The sequence below is a fragment of the Stegastes partitus genome, unplaced genomic scaffold, assembly GCF_000690725.1.
Source record: "Stegastes partitus isolate 25-593 unplaced genomic scaffold, Stegastes_partitus-1.0.2 Scaffold53, whole genome shotgun sequence".
Taxonomy (NCBI): domain Eukaryota; kingdom Metazoa; phylum Chordata; class Actinopteri; family Pomacentridae; genus Stegastes; species Stegastes partitus.
Window position 1 is genome coordinate 1 of NW_007577784.1, and position 25518 is coordinate 25518.

At 42.1% G+C, this 25518-nt stretch overlaps 1 protein-coding gene across 2 annotated transcripts; it reads right to left on the reverse strand.

Annotated features, from left to right (window-relative positions):
- Window positions 1-526: 526 nt before the first annotated feature.
- LOC103352818 (carbohydrate sulfotransferase 11-like) lies at window positions 527-21319 on the reverse strand. 2 transcript variants are annotated; one of them, XM_008275482.1, is made up of 4 exons: window positions 20804-21319; window positions 7151-7224; window positions 5282-5443; window positions 527-4878 (listed from the first exon to the last, which is right to left on the reverse strand). In XM_008275482.1, exons 1-4 carry the CDS (start codon window positions 20895-20897, stop codon window positions 4195-4197), a joined length of 1014 nt encoding a protein of 337 aa, XP_008273704.1. In that variant the 5' UTR covers window positions 20898-21319; the 3' UTR covers window positions 527-4194. The 2 variants fall into 2 exon arrangements, with proteins under 2 accessions (XP_008273704.1, XP_008273703.1); XM_008275481.1 differs by having other exon boundaries at window positions 5282-5446.
- Window positions 21320-25518: the final 4199 nt, after the last annotated feature.

Genomic DNA, 25518 nt, shown 5'->3' on the forward strand with positions numbered 1-25518 from the left:
TTTCTCTATTGTGTCTCTGTGGGTCATGCTCACTTTGCATTCCCTAACTTGGATTATTTTAAACAGTTGTTTTCAAGCCCGACTGAAACTAAACACATCTGATTGGAGTCGCTGAGGGAGTTTGAGCATCCAGGCTACATGTGTTCTGTGGACTTGGCAATATCAGAAAATAAAATATTGTTTTTATTGAACATCATTTCAAGATGCACAGCAGGAAGTAGCATCTGTTTTCTCCTTAATGTGGTTCATGTTTTTATTATTAATGACAAAAGTTAAATGTTTCCAGAGTAACTACACTTGAATTAAATCTGCTTTATGGAACCTGAAGTTAAATCGAAGTCACTTCATGCAACAGACCCCTGGACAGTTTGTTTCCCTGCCAGCTCCTCTTAATCCCCGTAACTGATACTAAAAGTGTTTTTTTTTGTGTTGCGTAACCTGCCTGTCTACCGGTCCTGTCTCGTGCAAATGGGTTCAATTTGATTTGTGTCTGTAATGAGAAAAGAAAAAACACACACACACAGAGTCAGTGTTGCTGTTGGGGGTCTGTATTTGTTGAAACTTCAAGGTAACCAGTCAATCATCATCATCATCATCACACCAGCAAGTGCACTTCAGTTATCACATTCACAGTTTTGTGGCACGAGAGACTGCATGAGCGCGCGAGGGATACTTTCAGTTTGTGCTCACTATTTCACAATGACTCTACGGAAAATAAAAATTGAAGATCTTTGAAGAGCTGCGTCCCCACACGGCGACGTCCGGGCGTTCGAGATGAATATTTAGCACGTTGAATCCCTTTTCAAAGAAGACGCCACTCGTTGTTCTTGTGTTTTTTCCACAAAATTAAAAGGTAAGACATATATTTTGTGCAGTATGTCATTGGGCCCAGAAGGGAAGAAACACAAAGGGTGTGATCGGCGTCTGGCGAGTCACAGCTTCTTGCAAATTATGGCTTAAATTACACACTGCTACACAGGAAAGCATTACAATGAACACCCTGTATTCCATGGCTGCAAACAAGAAGAAAAAAAAAAAAAACTAAAATATGGCACAAAATTTAAGGCTTGAACAAAGTCTTCGATACAGACACGGCTCTTAACACATACCCACAGTAACGCACTGATATTGCATATTTTTTGTTTGCGGAGTGGGCCAGCCTGGGCCTGTCGCACAAAAAAAACACATATTTTACAAAAAGAGATATCTGAAAGATAAAAAGATGACATTAAACTGTCTCCTGCTAACTTGTCTCGACGGGCACACTTTCAGAGCAAAACTAATATCTTGACTGCAGTGTTGTTTTGTGTTAAATTCGAGCTAATAAAGAAATGTCAGGTTCAGATTAATGCCAGCTGTCAATTAATCTCTGATATGATGAACGGCGTAGCCTCGAGACGTCCTGAGTAGAGGAGAAGCAAAGTGACGCTGTATGTTATTGCCTGATGAAGATCTGACCGGGATCAAAATGTTGTCAATAAATAAAGGAAAACAGAAAATAAATAAATGCGGTTTGGGCAATACTGTATATGTAATGTTATGTGCTTATGTTTATCCCGTTCAGCTGACCTGTTTGACTAAAAGACTCTGGGTTACATGTTAAAAGTCATGCGGATCAATACTGGTACCACGTGATGGTACTTTGTTTCGCTAAAGTACTGCAGGTACAATAAATACTGGACAAGTGCAGCAGCCGACATAAAAGAACCACAGTCGTGTGTCCTGACCTAAGCAGCTCAAAGTCAGACATCCAGACCTGTGCAGGGTTCAAACTTCTCCGTTGTTACGTTAACAACATGTCGTCAAAATGGGCAAATCCTGAAATGTTCCCGCTGCTGTCTGTGACGGCTAACGTTAGCTTGTTTAGGCTAACGCAGTATCTAATAACGTGAGCCGGATGCTGTTGGTAGCATCCGTCGGCTGTGCTGGGGTATTTAAATAACAGGAGTTTGTACTGAGATACATTTATTTGATTGGTTTATTATTTTTGGTAACACGTTTTATGTCAGTGGCACCGACGACCAACTTTCTGGCATCATCTCAAGTTACAAATCGATTGAATGCTGTCTGTGTTTAACTTCTACTTTGTGTCAGATTATTCGTCTTCCTGGAAAATGCCCGAGATAATCTCGCGAATAAATTAAAAGAATTTTTATCAGTGAGTCTGTTCTTTGCTCTTCTTAAAACCCTCGGTGGGTGTCTTGCTAATGGGACGATCAGTGCCTGCTCTCCTGCTGTGCTGCAGTTCAACCCTCTGAACTTCATAAAATCACCAAAACGCCACAATTCTTTACAACGAAAAACGTACAAACAGAAGATTTAACTTCCCGACAATCAGTTAACTACTCGTCTGTGATGCGCCACTTGGCTGGAAAACTTAACCAAAGATAAGCTTAAATTAGTGATGTTTCATCAAAATTATTTTAGTTTATGTCTCATTTAAAGGCTTGTCAAAAAAAAAAAGAGAAAACATTTGGACCTTATTCTATAAAAAACTAAAAACCCTGAGCTACTCTGCACAACTATGAAGCCATTCGTCTGCAACCAACAGTCACACGACCAAAAGACTTCTTGACTGAACTGCAGACTGTGACACAGAGCAGATCGACTAAAAGCTGGAAAACAAAAATCTAAGTTGTCAAATATCTATATTTCACGGTATTAGTAACACAAAGTTTTAGATTTTTTTTCAGAATAGTGACAGGAGCTTGGGGTTCAGAGGGTTGAAAACAAGCAGAGCCAGAGATCATCTTCTTCACATCTAACGTGTTCTGGTGCCCACCTGACATACAAGGCAAGTCGATCGCACACAGATTGGATGTTCAGGTCTGTCATGTTCAGGGAGGAGCAGCTAATAACATCTTTATTTAACTTTCTTCACAAATGCCAGCACACTCCACCGAGAGGGGAACAGACTTTGATGTGTAAAATCGTTGGATTTTCCTGTCAGAGAGAAGACACTGCAGGCCATTAATAAACATTTTCCTAGCCTCCATTTTTTTTTTACCATAAATTCTGACACATTTACTGAACAAGGCCCCGCAGTGCAGACGACTGTAGCTGGATTAACCCTTCATGTGCCTGCGTTCAAGCTAACAAGGGGAGCTCTGAGCAGGCGTCGTGCTGGGCTGGACCCAGCCCCGACCACAGCTATGCGGTTGTTTGTTCAGCCTACCTGCCCAGAGCTAAATACAGACAGCGATAGACGGGAGATGGCAACGAGCTTTTACCGGAATGATCGAGAGACTGCAAGTTTCCCTGCACGTGACTCAGACATTTGTGTAAGACACGAGAGCTGTGACAACTTCGATGAGTCCTGGGTGTAGTTTTTTTTTGATCAGTGGGTGGATACGGCAGAAGATTTTTCTATTTGGCATCAGTTTATGTGCAAAAGCCGAGACAGCAAGGAACTTTCCGTGAAAGTAAATATTCACTCTGCGAGAGGAAAGCCTCCATATAAAACTCATTTTCACAAAATCAGGAGGCCGAATCCTCGTTTTCTATAACAATAAATACTTTATGCACTGACAGACATAAATAAAGGCCTTCCAGAGATACTGTTCTGTAGGTGCTCTGACACAATCTGCTGTCCTCAGTTTCACAGTCAGCACTTTCACCTGTGAGAAGAGAACCTGCTCCTCTGAAGTGTGACTTTTATTTATGGCTCATTAGTTCTCAGAAGAAAATATATCAAGCCATGGGAGCATTTTCTCTGTAGTGGGCACTGCATGGACGCTGGTGACGCACATTTCACCTGCTCAACAGCAACTCAATGAGAAGTCAAAGTGAGGTTTGCTCAATTTGACGACGAAAGGTCTCGGTGAGAAACGAAAATAAATAGAAAAAGAATTGGTTGGTGATGACGGTTCACGTATCAGCAGCATCTGCATCCTGTTCTGCTGAACGTCAAAGCGATGTACCGTTGTCATACTGAAAACCGACATACGTGACAGATGATGGCAGATTACAGCACACACTGTGTTCTTTAGAATTTGCCTTTCTTATAAAAAGTCCCACTCACAGAAACCAGAAAATCAAGTCACTCTCCACGTTTGTTTTTGTGTTGTAGTGACAAGTGTGTGCTTGTGATAGATAGGCAGGGATCGGCATTCAAAGTCCATGGCAGCCAAAAAGTGCAAAATTATCATCGCTGTAAAGTCAAAGGAAAACTGATCCGTCAGTCCTCTCTGCTCCTCATCGAGTCCTGAGATACTCTGGTGTGGAGTAGTTGAAGAGCAAGAAGTCCATTCGATACAGGTTGAACAGTTTCTTCTGATAGAAAGGGCTGATGTGCTTGAAGAAGCGTGCCGCCATGTTGCCGTCAGTCCTGGTGCTCTTGCCAGACGTAGGAAATTGAAGCGTCTCCTCCACTCCGGCTAATCTGAGCACAGCCTGAGCATCTGGCTCCAGAGTCTCGTACTTCCCCACCACGTCGTAGTGGATCACGCAGGGATGGCAGAGGGAGTGCACCCGCTCCCAGTGCTCGTTGAAAGGCTCCTCCCGTTGCGTCCGAGGGTCCACGAGATACTGGACGAACTCGTGAAAGGACACGTCACTCCCCTGCTCCAGAGCTTCGGGGTCGGGGTCGGGCCGGTGTCGGCGGATGATCTTGGTTCCGTAGCGCTTGTGGAAGGCGGTGTTGTAGCTCCGCGTGAACTTGTTCCTGTAGGCCGACACCAGGCGCTCAAAAGGCTCCCGCACGAAGATGAACTTGAGGTAGCTGCGGAGGCGTTTGTTGATCTCCGGGACCGAGAACTCCGACAGGGTGCGGAGGTTACCAGCGACGTGGGCCTCGTTGGCAGGGATGGCGAGGGGGTCGGTGTAGCGGCCGTCGCTGGTGAGGACCATGAGGACACGCTTCCAGTTGGTGCAGGCTACCTGGAAGTCAAAACAGAGAGACAAACACATGATTACACTAGATCACTCTGATGATGAAGGCAAGTTTCTTTGTTAGTTCTTTGTATGGTTTCTTAGTAGATTTATGTGTCTTTATTGTACTGACATCTGGGAGAATGATCACTGGAAAGTCTAAGTCACACTACATCTACCGATATGTGCATCATGCCTGTGGTCAGAGTTGGCTAAGCAACAACTCAGAAGACTGCCAAACTTTAGACTACATTACATTAACAAACTTGCTTTTAGAACCCTGGTATGCACCTGTCCCCTTCAGATCAATGCAGTATGTTTACCCCACAGTCCCCCATCCCAACCCTCCCTCTCAGCCTGAAACCTCTGGACTAGAATTTCAGCTTCACTGATGCGTCTCATGGTAACCGACCTTGGGTACGTAGCAGTAAATAAGGCTGTGTTTGTCATCCACAATGAGGTGTTTGAGATCCTCAGGCGAAAGCACCCGCCGCTTCCTCGTGTGGCTCAGACAGGCCTGCTCCAACAGCTCCCTGCGGCCTTGGAGGGACCTCTGAGCTGCCAACAGCTCCAGCTGCTTGTGATGAGGAAGATGCAGGAGGAATCAAACAGGGACCGAAAGGGCAGTTGAGGGAGGATGAAGCACAAACACAAATACCTTTTAAACAAACAGCTTTGGAAAAACTGCTGCAGGCAAGTTAAATGTACAGAGCTTTAATACTTTGTGACTAAAACATGTCTCTAAACACCACGCTACATAGGTTTGGATCTTTTCATGACATGCACATGTTTCGCAATTTCCTGATTGAAACCAAAAGTAATTGGTTGTCTTTCTTTTTTTTCATTTGTGCCTTAGTACAGCAGAGATAAAGAGTGAAAGCACAACGATCACACACACAACCGTGTGGGCAGCCTGTTTAGGTAGATAAAATCACTGGGTTTGAAGCTAAGTCTGACATTAGACTGTCTTTTTTAACTTTTCTTTTCCCTTGCTGCCTCTTAACTGCATAACTGAAGCACAACATTTTAGAGCACATGACTATTTGCAGTTTGATGAGAATACAAACGCCCCTCTACTGTCTGCACACTGAAGACAGCATCAGTGCGATAGGAACTACACGGTGCCAGACCCCCCCGGCCTGTTCAACAGCCACGTCTGGCACATGTATTTGCAACACAAGAACTTAGGGCCAGTCAGCAGATTAGCCTGAACTGAAACCACTAATTGTCTATATTACACTTTGTTTCTTGTCGAAATAAAACAAATGAGGCATCCATCCATCCATTATCTATACACCGCTTAATCTTCATTAGGGTCGTGGGGGGCTGGAGTCTATTCCAGCTGACTCAGGGTGAAGGCAGGGGACACCCTGGACAGGTCACCAGTCTATCACAGGGCTACACTTAGAGACAGACAACCAAGCACACTCACATTCACACCTACGGACAATTTAGAATCGCCAATTAACCTCAACATGTTTTGGACTGTGTGGGAGGAAGCCGGAGAACCCAGAGAGAACCCACACTACACAGGAAGAACACAAACTTTACACAGAAAGATCCCGGGTATCCTAAGCAAACTGGGGATTCCCTAGCCGCGAGGCAACTGTGCTAACCACCGAACCACCGTGCACCAAATGAGGTGTCTTAATAATAAATCAAAGAATCTGTGTGGTGTGTGTATCTGTTATTTGCACAGCCACAGTGCATGTGATTTGCTTCAGACTGGACGGCGTGTTGTTGGGGAAGTGCAGTGCTCAGTCTGAAGCAGGTCAGATGAGTAGTGGTTGTTTTTGAGTCCCTTTGTGTTCTTCAGGTTTTGGCCTTTGGCTGCCTGGGAATGGGACCTTTGTTGCTGGGCAACATCATAATGAATGTATAATGTCATAGATCAAGGGCAAAATGTTAGAATGAATCTGTGTGTGTGTGTGCATGTCTGCAGAGTCCTGGTTGGTGGATTTTGGATGTTTGGACAGAGCCAGACTAACTATCTGCCCTGAAGCTAACTGGCTGTTAGCAATAGCTTCACATTTGCTGTAAAGATTCGAGAGGGGGCATCTTGGCAGGAACGCAAGTATGTGTTTTTCCAAAAAGTAGGCCTTTAAGTAAATATGACCTTCATAAGCCCCACTGAGTGCAGCAGGAGGTGTCCATAGGCATCAAAAATATTGGTGAAAGGCAAATGCTGACCTGTTAATGAAGGTGAAAGTGGATTTTACAGCCTAATTTGTCATTAATTATTCAGCTACGTGTGTGTGTCTAGGTGTGCTTTAGTCCTCACCTGGTCTCCATTGTAGAGGGTCTGCAGCGGACTTCTGCTTTTCCTTGGTCTGCTGCCAGTCTTGAAACTAGGTTCTACAGTTCAGACAGAGAAGTGATCAAAACCCACATTATTCAGCAAAGAGCATTCACACATGTACACACTTGAATGTCTTATTTACGACCTCACGTTCCATTTCATTTCAGACATTTTCACAGGATTTATGGTACACGGATAACAACACAGTAAATCTATTACATGTTGGGTGTTATGTGTCGGCACGTCCTATGAATTTATCGCTGTAGCTGCTTTGTTGACTTTACCACCACTGACTCAGGCTGAACTGCATTACTGTTATTTTTAATCAGGCCGTGTGCAGGACACAAAGGAGAAACACTTTTTACAACGTGTCATGTATTTGCACAGAGGGTTAAATTACACTGTAAAGATGTCCAATTGGAGTTATAGGAAAGGTCATACAGAGCCAACTTTCCACCCCTCTTCTGGTCTGACTAGTCATGACGTGATCCCTCTTTGAAAAAAAAAAAAAGAGAGAGAAAAGAATCCTCCCTCCTTTCATTTACAGATTCCATAGGAACACTGTGTTCTTCCAAAGTCTGCAACTCTTACATAAGTTGCAATTCTCTTCAGGTCTGTCTTTTCTCAGCATTTGTTCTCTAAACTCTCCTTTTATGATTTGATTTGTACCCTTTAGGAAGGTAGATGTGGAGAACACCCACTACCGATGTCCCAACATTACACAACCAAACAATGAATTAGCGCACGCTAATTAGCGGTGGTTCTGAACAATGCTTGGCTGCATGCTGTGATTTGTAATGACAGACCTGCTGCAGCCTGTTAAAAGTTAGAATATCTGGACGGAGACCTTTTTAATCATCCCTCCTCCCTCCTCCAACCTCCACACACATATGTGCCTTCTCCTTCCATCCCCTCCCCTCTCCTGCTCCCATCCAGGCCCGATGACAGTCGGTGTTTGGGTCTGCAACTCGTGGTACCGAATGAGAACAGTGATTTGTTTCGCAGATGTGGCTAAACAATTCAGAGAGCTGCTCCGCATCGTACACAAAGCTGAAGTGAGACGGAAGTGAAGACATGTGGGGAATGTGCTAGATTAGCTTGAGGGAAACTATTTTAAAGAAGGCCTATAGAATGATGAAAAAGCCCCATACCATCATATGGAAAGAATATCAGTCAGCAATAAAAAAAAGCAAGGTGAAGGGTTATGCTGTGCCAGTATGGAATCCAGACGGAGACAGAGGCTGCTTCCCTCCCACTGAGACTCTTCTTTGTGCTGAGTCCACATGAAGCAAATAAAATAGAGCTTCAACCGCTCTGAAATGCCGACCCGGGCCTCTAGTGTTACAACAAACATCTAAACTATTGTTCGCTATAGATGTTCCAGATTACAGTCGAGCTGTAAATCAGAACTGCATTCTGCATTTTGAGGAAGCCGAACACGCAAAAAGGAGAACAAATACAGCGAATGTGTTCTGTCTGATGCATGTAGTATGAGAGGATCTGAGATAGACAGTGACTGTGGTGATGCAGAATCTCCCCATCCCTCCTCTCTGCGTGAGCTCACATGAATCATCAAAATCCTCAACTTCCTCTGGGTCAATCTGTGCCACATCATCCCAATAGGCAAAAATAGAAATCCAAGTTTTGCTGGACCACGTCATTTCTGAATACATTTTAAACCCATCAGGTCAAAATACATTACATGTCATTTAAAAGTTTTGTTTTTGTTTTTTTATGTTAGTGAAAAACATATATGGTAAATACTTTTTGTACATCATTTACAGGAGCTACAATGAGAACCTGAAGACGTCACAGAACAGCAAACCGAAACCAGAGGGCTGAAATGCACAAAATCAGACAGTCTAAGTTCCAGGTGTCACTAAATATAATGAATGAGGTGTCTAGGCTCTCAGTCTACAGCACTACAGCTCACGTCTTAAGCAGATAAGCCTTCAGCAAACTCAGGACGCTTCCTCAGGAAACTGGAAAGTAGGTCAAGAGACACTTGTGGAGGCTCTGCTCATAATAATGGTTTATTGTCTGATTTCAAGTGTAAACACCATATGATGGAGAGGTAACATTGGAGTGTTCCCTCCATACTCCTATCATGTGAGGACGACGGGAACAGGAAACAGCACATTTAAAGTACAAACCAAAACCTTGTTTAAGGCAAGCTGTCATTGAATTATTTAAACGTTCCGTGAGTGTGAGCCCTTACAGATTGTGGTACAGGTACCTCGCTGAGAGCTAAAACTGAACACTGGCTTCTCTACGCTTTTATACTCAAGCCTCGATAAACTAACTGGTGTTTCTCTAAAGCCCATCTGACTGTAACTCTTCATAAATAGTTAGCATTCTTAAGAGGCTTTAGGTGTTGATGAATACAACCACTGCTACTCGATTTACTTCATTTTTATGCCAATAAAATCATTTTTTAGCCCTAGATTTACTATGTTGGTCAATTCAAAACCACATTTAAAATATATTTTAACTTTCTGAAACCCAAAACCTGACATTGTGTTATAAAGGCATGTTTTCTTTGGAAATATTAAACTGTAAAAACAGAGAGAATCCTCACATAAACCAATCTCGGCCTACTACTCAAGGACTTTTAAGGTGAACTTGGCTGAACTGCAGGCTGTGTTTACATATAGCAGATAGGAAAAAAATATAGAAACAAATTCAAATGCAAGTAGTTAAATATCTACTGTATGTAGAGTGACTCTTTTTTCCAGCATTACAAACTATTCTGTTTCAGTAAGCTCTTTGTGGAAAAACGGAGGGTTAAGCTCCAGCGGGGCTGTAGCTAAAACAGTACAGTGACAATTAACTACTTCTCTGGCCGAAGCAGAGCATGTCAAGTTGGATTCACATCCCTATCTGGAGAATGACCACACCCAGTCTGTTTAATATGAAAAAGGACAGGCAAGTAGTTTGTGTTTTCCGAGCACTGGTGGCATTTGCACAACTCCCATCACCCTGTGACTCTATTCTGGCGAAGAAGGGAGTTAACAACTTGGACATTACACAACTTATTACAGAGCGGGTTCGATACAAGAATGACTTTTAGCCAGAGTAGCAGCATGGCTGACACTGCTTCAGTCTTGAATGCTTCGACAACTATTGGACGGATTACCATTTTGCAGAGATGGTCGAGAGAGGATGAACGCTACTGACTTTTCTTCGATGATATTTTACTTTTCCAATGATAGATCAATAACTTCTTGTTTCCTGAAGAACTTAGTAATCCTCCGACTCTTCATGTACCGCCATTGTCATGTCAAAGTTTGATGTTGTTCAAACTTAATATCTGAAGAATTAACCACATTCTTAGCGGCCTCAGCTCCACCTTGAATTTAGTGGTAGTAACTGCTAGCATGCTAACATGCTAAGATGGCCAACACGATAAACAGCTGTGTCATTGTGAGCATGTTGGCATATACTGTACATAAGTAGGTAGCAGGGTTGTGCATTGGTAGTTGTGTTAGCAGATAAGTATGGCTGTGGATTGAGTGTTGTGTTGACACAATCTCTAAATATGTGGTGTATACGCTGGTGCCAATGTGTGAGCTTGATGAAGGAAGAACTGTCCCTAATGGTCTTGCTCTGTTTCAAGAATTTGTTCCCGATATGTGACAATTAAATCTGACTCACTATAAAAAACAGCAAAAATCTCTGTGGTGATGTATTGCACAATAGTGCTTAGTGTACACGTTCTCTTCCTGTGCATTAGTGGTGATGACTTTTGTTTTGCATAGAAAGCTTAACTCCACTTGTCTGACCTTCTTTCGACACATTAAACCTTTTAACTGCAGTCACCTGGTCTGTTTTGTCGCCGTTAAAGGGAAAATACACGCTTGAATTTACTCCAGTGTGATCATCATAAACCACATCTTTTTCTGTGTCGTGTGTTCTATCACATGCACCAGAAAACCACAGCTTCCTCTCAGAACCAGGAAGTGACACAATGCTGACAGTTGAAGAGGAGCAGAAGAGGCTCCAACGTTATTACACACACACACAGGCCCACGTTAAAGCTGGGTATGTCTGGTTTAACAGTCCGCCAGGCGTGTGAAGACATGCTGATGTTATATTCCTGGACAAACAAGGTTCCATTAAGTCTGTGTACTGGTCTGGATCATTATAAACAGACAGCACTATCTTCTAACTAATCAGCTGACAGAGGGATAGCGACAAAGTTTAACAAGTACACTAAAATGCTTTCACTGTGTGTGGGCCCAAACTGTTTTTTTCTTTTCTTGTTAATGTTATTTAATCTTTTTTTTTCCTTCATAAAGACAAATCTCTGCCCTTCTCCGCTGTCAAAGTAGCTTCCCTTTTTTCGTTGAAAAAACCTCTTCCCCCCCCATAATCACAATACAGAGCACAAAGGATATTGTGGCATCAGTAAGTTAATATATACTTAAAAGAGGTATAATTCTACTTAATTGCACTTGAGAAGAAGGCCTGTCTTTACGAGGGCTGTGCAATGGAAGTTTCCACGAGCTACAAGAAGACTCCCACTTTGACTGAGATGTACAAAAGTCTCAGAATGCAAACGAAAGTGTCTGAAAAACAAAATAGGATGTCGCAAACAAAGCAGGGAGAGATGGCGCGGCGATCAGAAGTAAAAGGTTGCCAGGCTGTCTGTGTTTGTTTTGAGCATAGCTCCCTTTTAAGGTGTCACACCATCCGCATGCCACGAGCTGCACATGGTGGTAATTAGACCAACAACATGAGGTGACTTTACGACCACTGACATCCTTTGTAGCAGGGCAAAAAGCTCCTATTAAACTTAGTCCTACTCTCCTTATGTTCACTGGCAAACCTCTTACAAATGTGCCAAACATTAAACAGAAACATTGCAGTAACTGATTCCATTATTAAGTCATTACATCAACCATCAAACTTGTTTCCTCAAAGAGCCGTTTGCATTGATGCTACATGAAATATATCTGCAGCCCCTTCCAAATTCGCTTCAACATTAAAAGACTGCAGAGTGATGGATTACAAGTTCACTAAGGTTAGACGCCAAGGTGGAGATCCTCCACACAATTTATTGAGCGAGTTAGCTGTTTCGTCTAGCTATGTTTTATGTACTTACTTGAAATAGCAGTTTAAAAAAGTTGTACAAAAGTTTGAAAAGCATACATGCATTCGAAATACATATGACATTTGTTTTTCTACCAACTACTGTCAATGCAAATTTAAAATAATACTCTTTAACTATTAGTCGGCAGGGTTATCGATCAATTCATCTCTGACACAAGTCAAGTACAGTCAAGAATTTTTCCATAAAAAGCTATTTAACACCACAAACATGTGCAACTTGCCTTTAAGCTGACTTAATTAAAGACGGTAAAGAAAGAAAGAAAGAAAGAAAGAACTCTTACTAGTTATCCCAGTTTGCAGGATTCAGTTCAGTCTTTAAATAACAAAGTTATTCCCGTTCTGGATCTCACGGCTGACAAAATACTGATAACTATCTCCCTGCTCTTTGCTCACCAGCTTCCAACCCAATGTTGATATAAAGGAGTGGGGCCAGACTTCCTGAAAGCAGGTAATTAGAGCCATGTTGCTGATAGGATTGAAAAAGCATGGAGATAAGTGAACAGAACATAAGATAATATTTCTTAATAACAGTACTCCTCATATGTATAATAAAGCTCAGGCGATTGTCAGAATACACAACAGTATAAATACTAGAGCCTCGCCGATACATCAGTTGACTGATAATATTGGCAAATATTGGCCTGTCACAGATATATCAGTATCACTATATGATATGAAAACGTTCTTTGACAGAACACAATACAGGAAAAGATGTTTGGGGTAATTTAGAAACAGTGTCATCACACTTTGTCCAGCAGAGCAGCTTTCACTGCCCTAAACACAGCATGCATGTAGCGCAAACAAGGTGTTGAAGGTTGCTGTGATGAGTTTTGTCCAACGATATTCCCAAAAGTTGAGTCAGAAAAAGTGTCCTTAGTGTGAGAAAACAGAAAGGTACCACTGGTTCCAATAGTTAAAGTTAAATAAGGATGTGGCGACCAAATGGTCGCGTGGTTACGGTGCACAGCACAAGGGCAAAAAGGGCCCCAGCCGCCAACTTCCCTATTCCACCCCCAAAGCTTTGCTGCAAGCAACTTTGCGCTATGTTCTCACATTTTCTGTCTGTCTTTACTGCAAGTAGCCATTAAAAAAGCAAAATGCACTCCCAAAAAGATATATATGATCCCGAGGTCTTAACTTGTTGTTATTATTTTAATTTATGGTAAGCACCAACGCTGCCGCGTGCTGAAACGCATTCATTTCAATTGCTTGTGCGACGCAACAACGGCATGCCACTGTGCCGAATAAAGCGCAAGTGCAGCACGCAGGTCAGAGAGACCGCATGCTCGCTGAGGTCAAAGCTCAGATCTGTTAAAGGTTGACCCCTGCACACTAAGACGTGTCCGTGCAGCCAATAGAAACAGGGCATCTTGGATGGCACGGAGGGCAAAGTAGAGAAAAAGCTGGTGCTGCATTTGTCTGAATTTCCCAAATTACATACTTAGTGGTTGTATCCAGCCTCGGGGTGGAAGTCTGTGCTATCGCATAAAACAATGGGGATTTAACTATTTGGGGCCTGCAGACAAACTCAGCCTTATTTTATTTTCACTCCTACCACTAACACCAACATTCAGTCTAAGAAAGAGCAGCTCAACTGTTTTCTTCACTACAAGTGATAACACACAGTAAAAACACTGTTTAAGAAAAAGTCCTGCGTTCATTTTATACTTAAAAGTGAAAGAGGTATCATCAATATCTATCCAAGGTGGAGGTTTAAACTCTTACACAATGCTGGACATCTTAATTAAACACACTGCATTGTATTTTATTTTAAGCGTAAAATAAGCACAGAAAAGACTACGAATAAAGTACCAGCTGGACAAGTATCGGTAAGAGTAGTAGTACTCTCAAGATCTTAATGATGGCCATCCCTAGTGTTTTTACCGTTTATCTCCCTTAGACCTACTTATGACACACATTTAATAGGAGCATATTGCAGATTACAGTTAAGTTTCATAAAAGTTAAAGTACACAATGACTCGTGTACTCCCATCCCTCGGTGGAGTGACAGCTGTGGGCGGACAGCTACTGGTTACAGTAAAAAGCACAGAAAATATTCAAGATGCAAAACATCCTGCCCGCAACAGAAAACATGATACTGACTACCAGAGCTACTAGTCTGTAACAGAACAAATAGGTTCTGAGGCAGTCTGACCAGACGACGAAACAACATCATCTTTAAGTACTTAAGACACAAGCCTCCAGCTCTTGTCTTGGCACATAAATCCACTTATGCTTTAGTGTGTTTTTTTTTTCTTCTGTTTTTCAGAAACGTTCCTCAGTGTTAGAGGCTTACAAAAAAAAAGGATGCTGAGGGGCTAAATGATTAACACGACACAACATGTTTGGGACATTAACAAATAGACTTTTGTTGCACCCCACTAAGTGAGGCACAACAAATAGCCAGCAGGTGTAGCATGTGGTGTACAGCGTTCTCCAAACGAGCTGTCCCCTTTGTGGGAGACCTTAAAGGCATCACAATGTTCTTTGTTTGCTTCACAACAGCTGCACTGATATTAATGTCAGATGATAGGTGGCAGGGAGCATGCGTGCACGTGAAGTAATGGCGTCCTCGGTTACAGGATTACACTGCGTATGAATGGGTGTGTACAGGGGAACAAGTGCGTTTGTGTTCAATGAAAAAGATTACAGCATGTGTTCCTGCAGTAGGTCCAGGTGAAAAAGGACACAACGGGAATTGTGCAATGACTTTGTGAGGGCAAGACACATCAGGGCAGGCCGAGATGCTGCCTCTGCGTGGAGCTGTGAGGTGGAGTCCATCACTGTCAGATGAGAAGATTCTGCTTTTCTGAGCTCCAATCAGAAGCCACCGCTGCCATAACAGCCTTCAAAAACCTGTCATCCATCACTGTTTGATTTTCTTTTTTTTTAATTTAGCTCACGTTTGATCAGTTTATGTGCCAGCAGTTAAGCAGGAGCCCTCTAGACCTTTAAAAAAAAAAAAAAAAAAAAAGAAGTGGCATGGTGCAAAACAGAATGACGGATGATATTCAGGTGCCCGCAGGCGGTTCGGCTTGTTGATCAGACAATTTGCTTTTGTCTCCCATTGCTGGGAAACAGACAGAAGAGGTTTCCCACCCTCCAGTATGTGAAGTCATGGACAGCTGCCTAGCAAATGAAGTGGAAAAGTTGGTGAGGGTGAATGTAGAGCAAATAGCACCGCGGACAGAGAAAATGCTCATGGTTTAAGAATTATGATTTTAAAAGGGGCAAGCCTGAAGCACAGTGCAGTCTGCTCAAGGTCAGCTTGGTTTTTATCATAACATTTTATTTCAGCAAATGGCAAGGACGTCAGCAAAATCACAATGAGATATTTAGTTATTCAGTCCTACTGTCCAGACTGGGAACAAACCGTCTGAGCCACGAGCCACGACACACGAACATACAATGACGCTGTGCTGCAGCGCTGCTGAGTCAATGCAAACCACATTAAACAACAGTCTGAGTGGGAAAAGAAACTGGGTGTTCATCTCTATTTTTGTTCAAATTATGATGTGTCTAATGAGAGAGACTGACTGGAAATAGCCCATGTTGGGGAAATTTCATCAGTATGTCAAAGATGTTTTCTCACTGGCTTGAGGCAGGATATGTTTTTTTTTAGAGGAAATCAAACAATTAAGTAGTGATGGGAACACACTTCTGGAATCAATCAGCAAGTCTTTTGTTGGCCACATTGTTGCTGATGGAATTCATTTATCATTGATAAAAAAAAAAAATATTTCAAAAAAGCTGTAAAAGTTTAATAGAAACAAGCTCCCTGGGTCCAGTGTTTCTGAGTTTACCCATCAGCTGCGGCTCCTCCAACAGCCCAGAGTGCAATGATGTGTTTTAACGACCTTAAATCGATCCATGAACAGATCCTGCTGAGAGGCTGACTGATCCCTCCAAAACCCAAACCAAACAAAACACCTCTTGCATCAATCCAATAGAGCAACAGTTGTTTTCTTAACTGATTCATCTTGTTGTCTGGGTCAATCTACACTATGAAATGTCATAAAACAGTGAAGTCTGTCCACCACATTTCCCAAAAGTAAAAGGAGACATTTTCAAATGTCTTGTTTTAGGTGGCAGTTCAAAATCCAAACATAGTTAATTTAATATAACCAAATCAAATCTGATATTCACGTATTTACACATATTAACATAGACATAGTCCTAGCTGTTATTCCTCAAAATTCAACAAATAAAACTGCAAAAATTATCTTATCATAGCACCGCATAATGGTACATATGGTCTCAAGTTGTCTGTGGACCCAAGCACATTCACCAACCTTCACGTGATGATTAATAAGTTTGGACAGGTCATTAATTTTTTATCAAACCATTGTTCTAAACCTTGTGCATGTTGGTGTAACTAAATCTAAGAATCTGAGCAATACATCTGACACGGCCTAACTAATGAGTTCAGAACTATTTCTTTCCTGATCACCAAACTCAGGGTGTTGCCACAGGAAGTCAGACAATGGAAGCATAACAATAATATGCAATGCTCTTCCTGTCCACTATTGAACTGGGGGCTTAATTAGCAGATCCTGTGCTGTAGGGAAAGTGGATGTGTGGTGGCGACGGCATGAGTGAGACTTCATATACATTGCTATGTAGAGTTAATTGCAATGTATTCCAAAAATAATTTCTGAAAAACAAGTGGGTATTTTAAAGTGACCTATATAACTACAATGCCTCTGTTGAACTACAGTACTTTCCCGAGACTGTATTGCTGTGCAGGAATACTAACCGAGCACTATTGTTCTGCTGGAAAGCGCGAGCAGAATTAGGACAATGCAATGAGCAGAGAACTTTTCAGAAGAGCCAAGAAGAACATGGGAACAGTGCGAAAGCAGTGCAGAGACGTAGTGTTACAAAACTCCATAAAGCTGAAGAGTTACCAAACCAGCAGTGATGTAACACCAAACACTTACCTAATACTATCAGTGCCATTTTTTTTTTCCTAAAGTTTGCCATTTTCTGCATGAACAATCATGCAGCATTACTGGGAACCATTTTTCATCTGCTACAGACAAAGGCTGCTTGTCACCAGAACTAAGTGTCCATTTCTGCTGCAGCACCTTACTTCTAAAGTCACATTAAGCTTAAGTTTCCAACCTAATGTAATCTGTGTACGCCAAACACCCACTGTGTATGTCCCACTATTCATCTGTGCCATTAGTCATGCGAGCTGAATGCCTACATGTCTAAATGTCTTCCTGCCGCCTAATGCATGTGTCTTAATAAATCTTGAGCCTACTATTCTTGTCAGTTAACCTCGTTAGCTGTTTGATTAGCAGGTAAACAACACAAATTGTGTAACTGTCGACGAGCAACTAGGTTCATTTGGTAAATGTTGCGCCTCATGGTTTAGATTCTGCTATCGTTACACTAAACTAACTATAAATATAAACCAGAAAATATCTGCCACCATCACTACAGTAACGTTTATCTTTGGTAGATAGCGCGGGAGCACACTGTAGTAAAATAGTCTTTATTTCTCTTCTGTGACAGTGAACACACCACATGCACTTCCAGTAGCTGTTCTGCTTATCGGAGCACATCACAGCTGACTGAAATAACTTTACTACCCTTACGGCAACACTGTTCTGCCACTGCAGCAACACATCGCTGTTTTTCTCACACAACCGGAGAGACTCACCTCTTATAACAAATCTACTAGTCCAGATCACCACAGTCCTAAAGTTTGTAACCAAGTTTGTGCATCATGAGTAAGTTGACATTTATAGCATGCAGTAGTCGTACAGTACTGTCAGCCATGATGGCAAATGTAGCCAACAATGTGATCAAGACACTGAATCAGAAGTCCTGTTTGGTAGTTGTTTGTTTTCTTCGTCGAAATAGACACTTAATGACCGATTCCTGTGTTAAAGTGCTGCACACACCTCGTGCAAAAATTGCAATAGAACACCGGCCAATTTTTACGTTCAACATGGATGCACATCACTAGCATGCTCCTGGTGCAAAACGCTCCAAAATGGCCACCACGCTACCAAACACCTTCAAATTCGACATTGCAGTTTTCTCTGGTCTTCCCCCGACCACCCACCAAGTTTGAATTGGATCGGTTGCCAAGATTTGTGAAGGACAGAGAGCCCACCACACACTCACAGATAAAAGCTCCTTGGGTTTTAGTTAGATGTACAGTATTCGTGATTTATGATAAATAACTAACCAGTTTGGGGTTTGACAGCCCAATGTGGTCAAAATAATTCCACTGGACCCAAATGGAGTGAAACAGCAGCCATCCTCTGACTGGTCTACAGCATTAGTGGTGAATATCAGGTGTTGGTGTGAGGTCTCAAATTCAATTTTTTTCTTTAAGTACCTACAGACGGGAGCCATTGCTCTTGAACGTCCATCCTAGTGTCTATCCTTACACAGGATATATAGTGTTTGGAAGACACTGATCTGGATCTCAAACATGTAAAAATATGATCCTGAGTACCGTAATTTCCGGACTATAAGCTGCTACTTTTTTCACACGCTTTGAACACTGCAGCTTAAACAATGATGTGGCTAATTTATGGATTTTTACGAATTTGCCTCAAGACGAAATTGAGAGCGACAACAAAAGAGAGACTGAGGAAGTGTGTGACGAAGTAATTCTGAGGCTGTTCAATTCTGACACTGAAGAAGACGACTTTAGTGGTTTTAGTGCAGGAGGAAGATGAAGATAGCGATCAATGGCTTTTCCTGGTAGGCTGATGTAGTTGTTATTTTCTTAACCAGCCGTGCTACAGGCACTGTTCGGAAAAAAGCATTTACGGTGTTTGTGTATGATACCGGTATGTATTTAATTAAGAGTTTAAAAAAATTTTCTGTGTGAATATCTCATGGTACAATGCGGACACCTGCGGCTTATGGATAAGTGCGGCCTATATATGTACAACTTTTTTTTTCTTTTTTTAAGTTCATGGGTGTGGCTTATATATTCAGGTGTGCTTAATGGTCCGAAAATTACGGTAAATAAGACGTGAAACTAGGTTGAAAAGTATCAAAAGTGCAGAAATAGGGTATAAATCATGGCATAAAATATGACTCCACACTGCAAAATAGTATTCTAACGACTGTCTCCTTCTGTTTCACTTTACTGTGTTTCAGTCAAATCAAAACAGAGCAGAAGTGAGAAACAAAAAGAAATGGGAACTGAACGCAGAGCGCAACAAGACTTCGGTGTTGGTTTTCAAACCTACACTGGCTAGATACACAGCAATTAAGGAAACCCTGCGCTTTGTTGACATCCTGTGAATTAGTCCTCTCTAATGTGGCTCCAACTGGCTTTCATGTGGCTTGCATCGCCACTGGTGGGGCTCTAAAGCAGACAAGCCTAAACGGATCAGGCAGTACGGGTACACACGGCTAGTCGGTGGAAGGGGGGGGTCAATGAGAGTGCTGAAGTGTGCTGCTTGTAGGCTTGGCAACATGTGGTTTGTGTGTCTGCCACTGACAGCTATAAAAAAAGGTGATTTACGGCTTTTCCAGAACGGTGAGTGTTCTGAGGATTATTCCGCTGCGGTGCATCATTTCTGTTACATGATACCGTTCCTAATGGGGTTTTTAATTGTTAACTATTTCTTAATCGGCATATTTTAGATTTTGACCCATGAAGCGCAACAACTGGAATGCGCACTGTCATGTGTCTCACCAAAGTTGCAAAACAGAGTCTGCTGTGCACAATTAACCTCGACACTTCTCATCAGAAATCCACATTGATTGATGAAGCTGCCTCAGAGTATCGCCAGAAACTGCCTTCTGCCCTCGTCTTCTCCCTTCTTGGCCGGCCACGTCGAGAACAGCTCTTTTGGATCAAATAACTCTCCCCTGTGCCTGTATGCCATTCTGCTTCAGCATGTACCGAGCGCAAATCAATCATCTCTAACTTGTCTTTCTCCCTGACTCCTCGCCCTGGAAATCCCATGGGGAGTGGGGGGGCGATCTGTCTTTTAGTGTCCGGAGTGGGCTCACAGCTCAGGAAACAAAGGGAGAGGAGAGGTAAGAGGAGGAGAGGAGGGTTCCTGCCCAGGAATGTGGGGGGTCTCTGGAAGGGGGGCTCTGAAAACATTCCACCGTTCACAGTGAGCTTATTCATACTCCGCTTCATTCACTTTTCATGATGCCATCTGTTTGGCACATGCACACTAACACACACTCACAGGTGTGCAATAGTCGCTAATTGTGTCTATATGAAGCACACAATCAATACTGAAAGTTATATTACAAGACCATCAGTTTTTCCATCTTTTTTTTTCTACTTTAGCCAACATAATGTAACACCTATACACTGTAATATTCCTAACTATCAATGCCATTTTAACAAGCATTTAATAAGAAGAACACCAATTCCTCACAACACCAAACAACACATTGTGGTTTCAATCACCTAATTGGTCCTTGCATTGTGTCTAAAGCACTCTTTCTGTCATATCCACACACTGAATCGTTAGAATAACACAGCACGGTGAGTGTAACAGCTTGTTTCTGACAGGCTCTTACCTGGTTTGGTGATGCTCTGGAAGTACAGCACGAGCACGAAGAGCGAGCCGAGGCACGTCGCCAGGAACAGGCGTCCTCCCCGCGGCATCCTCATCCTGAAGCCCGGCTCTGCTGCTGCTGCTGCTGCTGCTGGCGGAGCCCCCGACCCCTCGCCGCTGCCTCGACGCGGTTCATACGAGACCACCGGGCGAAATTTTTTTTAAAAAATTTCGAGACAAGAATTTATTGATATCCTTCAAGCTAAAAAAAAATAAAAAAATAAAAAAAAAATAAGCGCACCGGACCCCCCTTCTCCTACGACACCAGTAATTAGCCGTTAATTCAGAGTGGCTCGCTCTGGTTGCTTTTTTTTTTCTTTCTTTGGGCAGCGCTATAACCTGATAATGACATTGGCTAGCCTGAATAAAACGATTAATAACGTTACGCTGATGTGACGGGCCCCGCGGCGAACTAAAACAGACACACTTTCATCGTCTTCGCCCTACTTGTTCGCCTCACCTACGGTGTCTAGAGTTGGTCGACAAACTTCTCCTCCGCCAAACATGGACGGGGCACCGTGCCATGACGTCACACCCACCCCTCTCTCTCTCTCGCTCCCGCTCCCCCTTGTCGTGCACTGCTTTGTGCTGCGTTCAAGTGCTGCTGGTTCAGTTCGCCACACCGGGTTTTTAATTTGATGTACGCCCACTTTTTCAGTGTGTCTGCGTATGGAATTAGCAGTACAAGCAAGATGTATGAAAACTAGGCACGGTCCATATTTTTAAAGTTTAGGGTTTTTTTTATTGTTGTTGTTTTATTTCAATAAGATAAGTGGGTTTACGAGGCGCACCTGAATGCGGCGTTTGAGTCACAGCATGTCCTGTGTCAACTAAAGACATGAAATAAGTAGAGAGGGGGAAAAAAAGACAAAGTATGGTTCAAAACGAATGAACATTAGCCAAAAAACAGGCAGGTAGTTTAAAAAAAAACAACAACATATATATACATATATACGATGACGATCTGTTTGAATGCTAATTTAAATAGCTTACCTGTTAGGCATGTGTAGTCCACGTTTTGTTTTCCACTACAAATTGCTGATTGCACACTTAAAAACTGGGGGGAAAAGCGGTATGCCCCTGTTGTGCCACCCTATGTGTCTGCGGTACTGACCCACTTTCATGCAATATGGGGGCCTTCTCATAACAATCCATCACACAGCTGTGGGCGAAGATTTGTAGTTCCAACAAGTATAAAGAACAAGCACATTCACAGCTGCTCAACTTTAGAGTTTACATACAATGACAGGACAAGTGTTTATTTGTATTTTTTATACTGCTCATATCATGTCTCCATCTGGACATGTAAACTTTTATAATTGTGGTTTTGTCCCAATTCTCCCAGTGACATAAAGTAACTAAGTACATTTACTCAAGATCTCTACTTAGGTACAGTTATGAGGTACTTGCATGATTATTTTATTTTACTCTTTACTTTGACTACAATATTTCAGCACAATTGCAGCATGTAAGAACTTTAAAAATATAGCAGATTATACTGAATGCATGTATAAAATTAGCTCGATCTCAGTCAGACACAACACTTAAACGTTGCTTCCATGTTAATGCAGCAGTAAGATTACTCCAACAGTATAACATGGCAGTAGTAGTACAACAGAGCCCATTTTGGTGTGCAAAGTATACATTTGTTTTTAGACTTTAAGTGTATGTTGCGATAATTCTCGCGTAATTGCACATGAGTGACATTTGGACTATAGAATAGCTTTTGTTCGTAGTTGAGCATGTTTAAATTGTGGCACTGCTCTTTTTACTTAAGTGAAAGTTCTGAGCACTTCTTCCATCAGTGTTTTTTTTTCTTTTCTTATGACAACCAAAATCCCCTTCTGAATAATAAATTTGAGTCCCAGGCCTCAGAGGCAGTTAATGCAATATTGAGCTGTGCTGCTTTGAATCACGTCTCATTAAAACAGTCTCCCTTTTGAATACTTATTTTTAGTTACGAACAAGATAAAGTGCCAGTGCTTCCAAGCAAGGAAGCTTAACAACATTACTATAATGTCAGTATCGGTACTGCATTATTCTTTCAAATTATACAACAAACTGCACAATTCTGATGCAGGATTAAAGTCTACAGACGTGGCAGAAACTGAAGCTCTGAGGAAGTGCCAGGTCAGCGTGTGTGCAACATAACCACTCATGCTGCCATATCAAAGAATGCTGTAATTACACACATGCCCATCATTACACCTACAACATGCAATACCTCCTGGGTTTCTTGGAAACACATGAATGAGAGGGGCATGGTTAGGGATGGCTTGGCAAATTATGTGGTTGCTTGGGTCAATGTTAGCTTTTACCACACAACTCTCACCAGCAGATAGTTTACTGACCACCCACAGGGCTCGATCTACACCCTGCTTGTCACTGACGAGTGTTTTGTAGCCCCAGAAGATGCAGTATAATCAGCAGCCCGCTGACTAGCACTGTGGGAAATGGCTGCTGCTCGGGAACGGGGAGCCTTTCAGTTTACCTGAGCAGGTGGAGAAACTTGAAGCCTTTATCATTGTATTTTTTTTACGAGTGCAGTGTCTGTTGTCAGAATGACATTGTACATCTGTCTTTGATGGTGTTGCCTAGCAACAGGGGTTCCACCCACAGGAGTCAAAAAAAACAAAACAAAAATGGCCACCACCCATCCAATCTGTGTCAAACCCAACACTGCACTCCCCTGGGTCTCCAAAATGATCCACTAATTGTTATACAGTGCAGCACATAGTGAGTTCACCACTCTGCAGTGCTGTCAGATGAATAGTTAAAGCTGATATCCTGCAGTCTCAGAGTCCCACAATGCACTGTGAAAACTGGTGCACACTAACCAAACAGTACCATCCATCATTCCGCTGAAAGAAAAATGCCAGACGGATGAAAGTAGAGAGACCACCGCAAGCTGCCGTACAAATCTAAGTCACTTTCAATGACATTTTAAAGTCAGTATTACCAGTTTCTTAGCCAGGTAATAAAATGTGAAATTAGGGTGTATGCACTCTGCTATTACAGCACAAACTTGCTAACAGTAGCTTGCCCTGCCAGCACTGTTACAAGCAGATAGGCTCCTGTTTTTTATTGAAAAGAATTCAGTAGTAGCGAAATAACATCCCACTTTCAGTGTACATAATTACATCTTGTAGAGCCGTGTTGAAAGAATTGTGGCTCGCTGCTCATCCTGCTCAAGCAGCCGAGAAGTAGAAGAACCTGAAAAACACCTGGACGGTTAAAAATCATTGTATATAATTATAGTCCTAGATAATACAGTATAGATGGAAGATCACAGTTAATCTTTTCTTGGCTGCATTTAGCATTGGAAATGAACACTAAATGAATTATGCACTGCAAATCCTTCTATATTCAGAGTACAAAGTAAAATTGTGAATGAACGTTTGAGTTTCCAATAAATGCAACAACTCTTGATTTTGATTTTTTTTTGTGTGTGATGCAATGATCGAAACATACATTTGTCACAAAAACAATCATGCATTTTGGTTCTTTTGTAAATTTATCAGAGGTCTTCTGGAAATATTATCAAATCTGCTAAGTCATAAATGTACATACAGCAGTGCTAATATTTAGTTAAATGTCCCTTGCCCATTTTCACCTCAATAAGGTACTTTTGGTCGCCATCCACAAGCTGCTGGGAAGCGTTTGGTTCTATCTTCAACAACTCCTTTTCAAAGAACTGGTGAAGTTCAACTAAATTTGTAGGTTTTCTGACCCCAGACTTGTTTTTTTCAGCACAGTCCACATGCTCTTGGCGGCCTTTTCATCAGGACTTTGGGCAGGCCAGAGGCTAAAACCTTATTTCTAGTCAGAATTAACCATTTCTTTACCATTTTTTAATTGTATTTTGGGTCAATGTCTTGCTGGAACACCCAACAGCATGTGAGACCAAACCTTCTGGCTGACGATTTTATGTTTTCCTGAAGAATGTGAAGGCAGTCTTCCTTCTTCATTATTCCATTTATATTTTGTAAAGCACTAGTTCCCCAACAGCAAAACGACCATAATACCAGCATGATACTACTACCACCATGCTTAACGGTAGGTTTGGTGTTCTTGGGGTTAAAAGCCTCCAAACATATTTTTAGTCCTTGTGGCCCAGTAGGTTTTTTTGTTTTATCTAACCACAGAACTTTTCTACAGCAGACTATTTCTTTTTCCATGTGATCAGCAGTAAACATTAGCCGTAAGGTGCCACTTCTAGAGGAAGGGCTTCCATCTTGCACAGCAGCCTCTCAGCCTACGGTGATATAAAACACACTTGACTGTAGAAACTGTCAGCTGTGTTCCAGCAGCTTGTAATTCATTACAGACCTGCTTTATGGTGATTCTTGGTTCACTCTTGACCATCCTGACCAACTGTCTCTTAGTGACTGGTGACAACTTGTGTTTCATTCCTGATTCCAAGTGACTTTCCTGACTTGTTCAAGCCAATGCTCTGCTTTTTCAGATCTGTGCTAAGATCCTCAGACTTTCTCACTGCAGTGTTTGTGGCTCTAATGAGCGACTTAAATGGGCCTTATTGGTTTAGAGAAGCCAGCAGCTGTAGTAATTGTAATTAATTACTAAGAAGAAGATAAAAGGCCGTGCCACTAAGAAAAACGGATGAACTGTCTACGTAACCAAAACTGATTGTTCAAGTTGCTGTATGTATATTTTTGA

Bases quoted from the DNA above. Each gene is read 5' to 3' on its own strand.
- LOC103352818 (XM_008275481.1), bottom strand. From the start codon at position 20,897: ATGAGGATGCCGCGGGGAGGACGCCTGTTCCTGGCGACGTGCCTCGGC. The intron at 7,225-20,803 runs GTAAGAGCCTGT...TCTGAACTGTAG, and splicing joins CCAGAGCATCACCAAACCAG to AACCTAGTTTCAAGACTGGC. The intron at 4,879-5,281 runs GTCGGTTACCAT...TTTGACTTCCAG, and splicing joins TTTACTGCTACGTACCCAAG to GTAGCCTGCACCAACTGGAA.